This window comes from Mizuhopecten yessoensis, unplaced genomic scaffold (assembly GCF_002113885.1).
Source record: "Mizuhopecten yessoensis strain PY_sf001 unplaced genomic scaffold, ASM211388v2 scaffold8365, whole genome shotgun sequence".
NCBI lineage: Eukaryota > Metazoa > Mollusca > Bivalvia > Pectinida > Pectinidae > Mizuhopecten > Mizuhopecten yessoensis.
The window spans coordinates 1126032-1136555 of NW_018407511.1; the positions used below are offsets into that span (position 1 = coordinate 1126032).

The following is a 10524-nucleotide window of genomic DNA, read 5'->3' on the forward strand; positions in this document are numbered from 1 at the left end:
AGTAAAGGAAGGTGTGGGAAGGTCTATAACAGTATGGGTTTACGGCTATGAGTATAGGAAGGTGTGGGAAGGTCTATAACAGTATGGGTTTACGGCTATAAGTAAAGGAAGATGTGGGAAGGTCTATAACAGTATGGGTTTACGGCTATGACTATAGGAAGGTGTGGGAAGGTCTATAACAGTATAGGTTAATGGCTATAAGTAAAGGAAGGTGTAGGAATGTCTGTAACAGTATTGGTTTATAGCTATGAGTAAAGGAAGGTGTGGGAAGGTCTATATCAGTATAGGTTTACGGCTATGAGTAAAGGAAGGTGTTGGAAGGTCTATATCAGTATAGGTTTATAGCTATAAGTAAAGGAAGGTGTGGGAAGGTCTATAACAGTATAGGTTTACGGCTATAAGTAAAGGAAGGTGTATGAATGTCTGTAACAGTATTGGTTTACGGCTATGAGTAAAGGAAGGTGTTGGAAGGTCTATAACATTATTGGTTTACCTATTAACAGAGAGGAGGAACTGCAGTATGTGGAATTTATGAAGGAGGTGACTGACGATGTCCTCAACAGGGGTGTGTTTACTAACAGGTAAGAGCATTATATTCTACAAAACATAAATACCTTATGATCGCAGTCTGTATTGAATGTGATTTTTAGCTCACCTGGCCCGAAGGTGAGCTCAAGATAGTTCAAAATCTTCAAACAACTTCTTCTCAATAACCAAAAGGCCCAGGGTACTGATATAGGGCATGTAGCATGCTGGTATGAAGGGCTACCAAGTTTGTTCAAATAAAGACCTTGACCATATAACTTTCAAGGTGATAGGGGTCAAATGTCTTAAAATCTTCAAACAACTCCTTCTCAATAAACAAAAGGTCCAGGGTACTGAAATTGGGCCTGTAGTATGCTGGGATAAAGGGCTACCAAGTTTGTTCAAATAAACGACCTTGAGCAACTTTCAAGGTGACAGGGGTCAAATGTCTTAAAATCTTCAAACAACTCCTTCTCAATAACCAAAAGGTCCAGGGTACTGAAATTGCGCCTGTAGTATGCTGGGATAAAGGGCTACCAAGTTTGTTCAAATGAATGACCTTGACCCATTTTCAAGGTGACAGGGGTCAAATGTCTTAAAATCTTCAAATGACTTCTTCTCAATTACTAAAATGCCCAGGGTACTGATATTGGGCCTGTAACATGCTGGGATAAAGGGCTACAAAGTTTGTTCGAATGAATGATCTTGACCAACTTTCAAGGTCGCAGGGGTCAAATGTCTTAATATCTTCAAACAACTTCTTCTCAATAACCAAAAGGCCCAGGGTACTGATATTGGGCCTGTAGCATGCTGGGATGAAGGGCTACCAAGTTTGTTCAGATGAATGACCATGACCAACTTTCAAGGTGACAGGGGTCAAATGTCTTAAAATGTTCAAACGACTTCTTCTGAATAATCAAAAGGCCCAGGGTACTGATATTGCACCTGTAGCATGGTGGGATGTAGGGCTACCAAGTTTATTCAAATAAACGACCTTGACCAACTTTCAAGGTGACATCGGTCAAATGTCTTAAAATCTTCAAACAACTCCTTCTCAATAACCAAAAGGCCCAGGGTACTGATATTGGGCCTGTAGCATGCTGGGATGTAGGGCTACCAAGTTTGTTCAAATAAACGACCTTGACCAACTTTCAAGGTGACATGGGTCAAATGTCTTAAAATCTTCAAACAACTCCTTCTCAATAACCAAAAGGCCAAGGGTACTGATATTGGGCCTGTAGCATGCTGGGATGTAGGGCTACCAAGTTTGTTCAAATAAACGACCTTGACCAACTTTCAAGGTGACATGGGTCAAATGTCTTAAAATCTTCAAACAACTCCTTCTCAATAACCAAAAGGCCAAGGGTACTGATATTGGGCCTGTAGCATGCTGGGATGTAGGGCTACCAAGTTTGTTCAAATAAACGACCTTGACCAACTTTCAAGGTGACATGGGTCAAATGTCTTAAAATCTTCAAACAACTCCTTCTCAATAACCAAAAGGCCAAGGGTACTGATATTGGGCCTGTAGCATGCTGGGATGAAGAGCTACCAAGTTTGTTCAAATGAATGACCTTGACCCACTTTCAAGGTCACAGGGGTCAATCGCATAAAATCTTCAATAACCATAAGGCCCAGAGTACTGATATTTGGGCATGTAGCATGGTGGTTTGTAGAACATCCCCTACCACATCCCTGACCTTATATGCATATACTGCATTTGTATATATACATTTTGATAAGTTATCTCAAATAATCTTACTTACAAATACCATGTAATATATCACAATACACATGTAGAACATTAAATCAATTTGGCACTGACCCATGCTACCAGTAGCACAAGGTCACTAGCAACAAGTACCCGACCTTTGTGATCAGCTGTGACCTAACACTAACTAATAACGTAACTACCAAATGTACTTTGACCTCTGTCAGAACCTTCACAAAACAAAACTTGACCGCTGTCTTCATTAGGATCAGTACCTTGACCTCTGTCTGCTTTAGAAGGAGGACTGATTCTTTGATCTCTTTCATCACTAGGACACGTTAGGACCTTGGCTTCTGCTATCATTTGGATCAGTATTTTGACCTCTGACCTCACTAGGATAAGTACCTGGCCTTTGTCAACATTAGGATCAGTACTTTGACCTCTGACATCACAAAGACCAGTACATTGACCTCTGACATCACAAAGACCAGTACATTGACCACTGTCATTACTAGGACAAGTACCTAGACCTCTTGCATCAAAAGGACAAGAACCTTGACCTCTGACATCACAAGGACCAGTACTCTGACCCCTGTTTTCTCTAGGATAACAGATTTCTTGACATCTGTAAATAAAAGCGCAAATGCCTTTCACTGATGTTTAATATACAGTCAATAGCCTGTCCTTGTACTTTCTAGGTTATAAGGGAATATGCATGCTACATGTGAAATATATTTTTTGTTTCAAAATAGTTCACACTCTGATAAATCAGCCTGTACGTACTATAAGATTTGTTATGGTCATAAGACTTATTTTGGAAGTTATAGAAGGGAGATAACTCTTATTCAAACACAGGTACAGATATAATTATAAGGTAGCATTCGTCTTTTACTAGGTAAATGTAATATTTATCACGAAGTTTTATTTCTCACTGGAAAATAAAAAAAAGTTAATGAGTGATGCTAAGGATTTGTTTGAGTATTGATGCAGTATAATATCTTATTCAGCATGTTTACTTATCCCCAGGGTATTGAAGCAAGTTTTCCAAACTCATATTGAGAAGCGGAAAGGACAACTGGATGAGGTATTGTATTCTTATACATGTATACATAATGTGGGTGATATCCTACCTCATAAATCTATAGACCACTTAACAAAGATCGTAGACCCAATTTTTGAGAAAATGTGATTATTTGCTGGAAGAAACAGTTAATATTATAAACAAATGCTGCATACCGGGTTGTTTCGCTGCAGTTTAACTTTTGCAATTTTCACCCTCCTTAATGAGGATGAATATCATTAATGCATTCAGTGTAAAGAACCTGTTTTTTCTCTGTATGGTTACATTGATACTGTCCCTGTTGAAACTTAATAAATCTTTATACCAAACTTGTCTGTGATCTTTACAGTATAAAATGAGAGGGGTTTTGGACGAGATCCGGAGAGACTTGGATATTCCAAATGAGCCAGACTCCGACCTGAGTTCTTATACAGAGACCAGGCTTAAATCCACAGAATATACTGGAAGAAACAACAGCATTGGGATCTCTAGACCGTTTGAACGGACCTTCAACTCGACCATGGATTCTCAGAATACCTACGGCATGCAAAGTACATCTGGAGACATGTTTAGCACCATCAACTCCGAGCTTGATAAGGATGACATGTCCAACACGCAGGCTCTTCAAAGCTACCAACTTGAAATGACCCACAAAGTGGCTATAGATGAAGGAGAGGAAGAAGGGGTTGCAGACTTGGAGGAGGCTAAGGAGGCAGTAATACATGAAGCAGAAGATATACAACAGCAGCCTAGAGGCAGGTTGATACAAGTCAACTCTAAGGATACAGATAACGAGTCAGTCCATTCATCATCAAGAGCTTCTAGACGCAGGAGTAAGGCAGGTGATGTCACGTCTGTTCTGTCCAATGAGGATGTACTGGACAAAGCTTCAGTTCATTCTTATGCTTCCAGATCTCGTCTGTCGGCAGGGTCCCGAAGTAAACCGAGCAGTGTGGTGTCGGCAGCGTCTCAGAGACATAGCAGTGGGGTATCCGCAACATCTCAGGAACAAGTAGTCGACAGAGTCTCTGTGAACTCACATTCTTCTAGGTTGCGGGCTGCATCACCAAAACCGGGGCAGTATGTTGACCAATATCAGGATATTGTGCAATCACGTAAACCCCAATCTCTGGCCTCACAGGGTGAGGAGACAGATGACACAATGACGCACGATCATTCACAATTACTGAGTGAGGGTGAGACAGAGGGGGCATACGGCGAGGACGAGTTTGAGGAAAGTGAACCTGAAGACCAGCTTGGAACAGCCACTCATAGGACATCAGATGACGACTTCTAAAAAAAGATGTGTAAATTACAGGTAAATTCAACAAGGAGTAAGAAATGTATCCGTGCCTTCTAGGTACTGTGAAATCAGATATTTTCATGGGGCCCTTATTTCGTGGTTTTCCATCAGAACACCGTTTCGTAGGTATGCACATACATTTGTGGATTATGAGTACCCACTCAAACAGAAAATATTTATGTCAACTTTTTGTTACTTTGTGAACCTATCGGGCAGTCGTTAGCTACTGGCCGTAGGTCGGTGGTTTTTCTCCGGGAACTATGGCTTTCCACCGCCACCAAAACCTGGCACGTCCTTAAATGACCATAGCCAATTAATAATATGTAAAACACAAACAAACAAACAAAAGTGGACCTATGAAATAAACGGAATTACAAACCCCATGAAGATAAGTGATTTAACAGTAACTTGATATTCACATTTATGTCTTTAGAGATGCCAGCCCACACATCGGAAGTTACAGTCTGATTCAAACGAGACCCTATGATATTGTGTATACACACAAATATGTAGAAAAATTAGGATCTAGTGGTAATCAAATTGAGTAAGTGATATTAAAAATAAACATGATATCAAGTTTAAAGTACCAGGTAATTGATAATTTTCAGTTTGCAATATTAAAGGAGATGTCGAAACATTGGTTTGAAAAAAAATGAATATACATTTCCCCCCCTGTTAAGCAGTGCAAAAAACATGTTTTGTTGTCATTTGTATGTATTTTCATCAACGTTATACCCCTTATTCGTACTGTTCTAGATGTTGGCATGTTGATGCATTGCTTACATAAATGTTAATGCATAAAATAACTCTTATTTGCTCACTTGTTCATAAATCAAACTTTAAAATGTGTCTTAAACGTGATAACTGTTCTTTATCATTTTCCTAATCAATATCATTAAATATGTTCTGGTATTTGATACGAATAGCTGGCTGTTGGTGTCGTGAAGGATAGTGAGATGTATGAGTCTGAATAGCTGGCTGTTGGTGTCGTGAAGGATAGTGAGATGTATGAGTCTGAAAACTTACAGATGTGTTTTCTTACACTTACAGTGAAGAGAACCTTTTAGTAACTTTCATTACTTTATAACAATGAAAAATTGTTATTATTTCAACACCTGAGGGATGTTTGTAGACAATACGCCCTGGAACCAAATAATTCTTCAATTCCAGTGAGTTTTCTAATAAATGTCTCTAGGCGTAACATCATTTTCAAAAGGATATGCGGAATTGATAGAAATATAATATCTCTGTAGAGTGTATTAGACATAAGAAAAGGATGTATGATTGGTGCCGTTGCACTAAGTCGCAAGGTTTTATCAAGCTAAAATTGGATCTTACAGGAAAATACTACTTAGCCATTTTAACCACTGCAGACCAAAATGGAATCATCCAAATACACATATGGTAGAGTCTATTAAAGTTACCTAGGGGTGAAAGGGTTAATCTCAAACCCCACATAGTACAGGTAATTCTAAAATAATCCCAGGGCTCTACCTATCTCGCCCCATTTACATTTCTTACAATAAGGAAGCCGAAGAACTGTAATAATATACAGTTATGGACCTGGTGGTAGGCTGATATCAAGGTTTATATACCCGATGGGGTTATAACTCCTGAGGGGGAAGCCCAAGGCATATGTCATCGTTTTGATGATATGATGCGGTTATTTGTCTCTCAGTCGTGGTGTGTCTGAAAGTATATGGACAGTATAAGACAGATGTGATATTTATAATATTATGTCTAGAGTATAGAGTTGTGATTCAGACTGTTTGACACTTGTGGTACTGCTGACAGGGGAGTAACGTGTAAAGAATGAACAGAGTCATTATTATGATATATATTTCATATAAACATAAATCCATATTTTGCTATTTCATGCTATTTTATAACCGACGTGTATAATGAGGGTTTATTTTTGTGCAGATCCTGCCAACAATATTATCAGTGTAATTACTAGTTGTGTTTTATTGTATCTTTAAATCGTTTGTCCGTCCTGAATTATTTGGCTGTTGCAATATATTGAATATCTATTTTTTTCATCTTTAGTTATGATTTTAAATGTTTTGGAGGTAAATGGTAAAAAATACCAAATTTCCTTCAAATAAACTTGCATTTTTTTTCATTTCGCTTTGATTTATAGGATATTTTTTTGCAATTATTGGAACAAAAATGGGATCTACATATTTAATTAGTTTTACATATTTTAACTTTTCTTTTTTTTTATGTTATAATAATATTTAAGGTGTTTGTCTAATTGCATTGTAGTACTAGTCACTTCGTGCTTAAATTTTTTTTTAAATCTTATATCCCTGTACACCAAATTGCACGTTTCGTGAAAAGTAGATTGTCTATTTAACGTCAGAAATACCATGGCCAGAAGAAAATGGAATTAGAAACATGTAACAAAATAGAATTCATTAAGTCAATCTACAGAATAAAATGTAATTCATTAAAAATAACGTAGATCACAATCTAAGACTTCTATACGTACATGTATACATATTAATTGACATGGAAAATTACCGGTGGATGTGCAAGTACAAAGAGAGCTGTCAAATAATAGCCCACGTTTGTATGGGCAAGTTCCTTTTTTTCAGACAATTTTATGTTTGTCCCTGTTTATTCATCTAAGTCATAGAAACACTTGACAGTTATGATCTGTTGAAATGATGTTAGACTTTTTTTTCCAAGAACAATACAGGGTTAATGATCTTTGGGATTGACTGTGCCTTCCCTTTCAAAAACGCTAGTACTTAACCTTGCTTTAAGGGAAATGGTCGATCAATTGAAGATGACAGTGAGAATTTCACAAGAATTTCTATAGACAAAGAACCCACTTAGACATGGCAGAAACAAGTCTAATTTTCATTGTTGATTATTTTATCATTGTTATTTTAAATTTATGTGATAAATACTTTGTAACTTCTTCTGTTGTTTGTTTAGCTTTGTCCCAGTTTTCAAGTCAACGAATCATTTGAAGTATTTTAGTAGAAACAGGGTGTATGTGTGTGTTATACAATTAATGTACCGTCCATTTTGTTGTAAGCTTTATTGTTTATTCAAGAATATTTTGTTAAAGGGAGATACGATGGGTTTCCAGTTATTTTAGAATAACAGTTCATTGTCATTTTCTTGCAATATGTATTACACTTGTGATTTTTAATATATTTTCCAATTCTCTTTCATGTTAGCATTGCAAAAATAATAATTTATAATTGTTACAGAGGAATCAACATATATCTGAAAATCAGTACAAAAAATTGAAAAGAAAATTGGTAATATGATTGAGGTTTCGTCAGCTGGAATATATAAGATAAAATAGATATGCATTATAATCTAACTGTAGTTTTTATTGCAATATGGAAGCTTGTCAAGAGAATATTTTAGTATTAGAGTATGTAGAGAATATTATCATACACAGAGTAGAATCTCTTCATGAAATGTAATTTTATTTATATTCAGTATTTTCAGAATTAGCTCATTATATGACAGATATAGAGGTATTATTGAATTTCATAGTATGGCATTGATGTTTGCCAATAAAAAAATATTTTTAATATATTGACAACTTTTTTTTAAAATACCCTCCGTCCGATCAAAAGAAGATTTTATATTTTCTTCACAAATCTTTGTCGCAATTATATTTGATGTTGATCTGTTTCAATGTCTAAGCATATAAAGCTATTTTTTTTTGCATGCACCTACATGTTTTCTACAGGTTTTGTGTCTCTTTATTCATTTCCGTTTTTTGGGACAAGGTCAGAAAAAAATGTGTATGTTGGAGAACAATTCTGGCTGTAATTTTTGATATGGCAGTTGTAGGTTTTTAAATATTTTACATGATTATTAGAATTTCTGGAATTGTTGAATTTCCTTTCTGAAAGAACTATATTATATAAAATGATATGAAGTTAACTTTGAACTTGTAATATAGAAAGCATGGTAAATATTGGAATTTCTTTTTAACAAAATACTCAAATTTTCATGGCAAAAAATATCTGATGATTTCAGCAAACAGTTGTATAAGATTTGTAAGATACTGTAGATTATTCAACCTTTACCATACTTTAAAACATAATGATTTTGACAAATGATTAATGTTAATTTCAAAAACTAAGTTGAATACCAAATTTATCCTGCAATAAACCCATTTGGCTTACACAAGGTAGTAGGGGGGATTGGGCTTATTACAGGACGATGAAATAACTATTGTTGTCATTCTAGGACGTTAAACCCCAAACAAACAAATTACAAAAATACAGTAGATATGGATGTGGATGGACTAATTACCAGACACAGGCTTATTGCCGGATAAATATGGTACATAGTATATGTTTGACATATTAACATTCTTTGACCCACTGTACTGTTTACTGGCTTACTCAACTACTCTTTAAGGCTTGTCAACTACGAAGAAAATTATAAACATTTTGAAACAAATAAATATAGTTTATTGTTTTTTGTACACAGATTTTCAATAGATCTTCTAGGCCTATTGCATTCCTTCACTATGTGACAATACAAGGAAACAAGGAATAAGCAACATCCCTGGTTAAAAAAATCAGTTCGACAAACATTTCTTATGGTGCGTGAAACATTTTTATCACAGGAAGAGGGCAAATAGTACTGCTTTACCTTAGCAAATTATGAAATAAATGAATCGATAAATAATTATGCAAAATATATTAGAAAAAAGTTAAAAAAAAACTTTTCCTTTATCTCTTCCGAAAGACACGAGCGTATACCTCGTTAACTAGTTTCATTTGTTAGATGCCAACCAAATTCGCTAGAATGCATCCTCACAACCCGAAAAGGCAGTTCCCTCACTATTTAAAAAATGTACAAGGAGTTTTGTACCACCAATATCTCAACTGTCGTGTATAGTATTGATTGTGGTTTGATATAAAATGCTGGTGAAACAAATAGACGATTACGACACCGAATGAATGGTCATCGTTCGTCAGTGAATCGTGGAAAGGATCTATGTTTACATAAATATTTTAGCCTATCGACCGTTTTATTCTGTCTATGAGTGTTCGTATTTTAGAGAAGATTTATCATCCAGCCAATAATCCTACACATTATATCTCATACCGTAGACAACGAAAGGAACGTTACATAAGGCTGCCCTGTCTGAATGTGATGACCGTGTAGATTAGTGAAGGAAACTTGTCAAGTTCAGGATGAAGTCCTACTTATGTAATATCTTTGTTAATCACTCAAAGGAGACACGTCAGCGTAGTAATGGACATTGTCCAGCATTAACACCCAATAGCATATATAATATTATATATTACAATAGTCCAGTCGAATACAATGTTGCATTTGAAAACCTTACGGAATCTGGAGAAATCGTTGGGTGTCCACCATGTAAGAATCGTGTATACTGTATTCGCTTTCTCTTTCCATCGTAGGAGATTCTACTAAAACTGTTCCTGATGACATTTGAAAACCAACTTTTACACCTCATTAAAACTAATGAGGATGTGGCTGAAATCTGATTTTTGTTGAGCCTGTCCGTACTGATAATCACAACTCTTTGGTAGCACAAAATTTCATGAAAGTCGAATTAACCAACAATTAATGAGTTTGATGCCATTAAAACCAGTATTGTCCTCATTCTACAATCTACATTAATATTTACATTACCTTTTAAAAGAAGACTGAAAAAATCAGTACTTCATGCTTCGAAGTCAAACCTAGCAATACGTTGTATGTACATTACATTTACTAATCACAACATGCAAATACATGATACAATACAGTATTTTTAATTACGAATAGTCAAATCTATCAATATTTATACACTAACATTGCATTTCAAATACAAAATCTCAAATGCAATGCATTCGTATTCAGCACAGTCAAATTTACAAATGTTGTTTTATCACATTAATATCTGCCCAACAATGAAGTACAGCACAT

At 35.8% G+C, this 10524-nt stretch overlaps 1 protein-coding gene across 2 annotated transcripts in view; it reads left to right on the forward strand.

Annotated features, from left to right (window-relative positions):
- LOC110455722 overlaps positions 1–9039 on the forward strand; it is a 30677-nt gene extending 21638 nt beyond the window's left edge. For both annotated transcript variants that reach the window (XM_021506040.1, XM_021506041.1), the window contains 3 exons: positions 504–581; positions 3263–3320; positions 3646–9039. In XM_021506040.1, coding sequence (XP_021361715.1) covers positions 504–581; positions 3263–3320; positions 3646–4593 — 1084 coding nt within the window. In that variant the 3' untranslated portion in view covers positions 4594–9039. The remainder of the gene's footprint in view (positions 1–503; positions 582–3262; positions 3321–3645) is intronic.
- The last annotated feature ends 1485 nt before the right edge of the window (positions 9040–10524 follow it).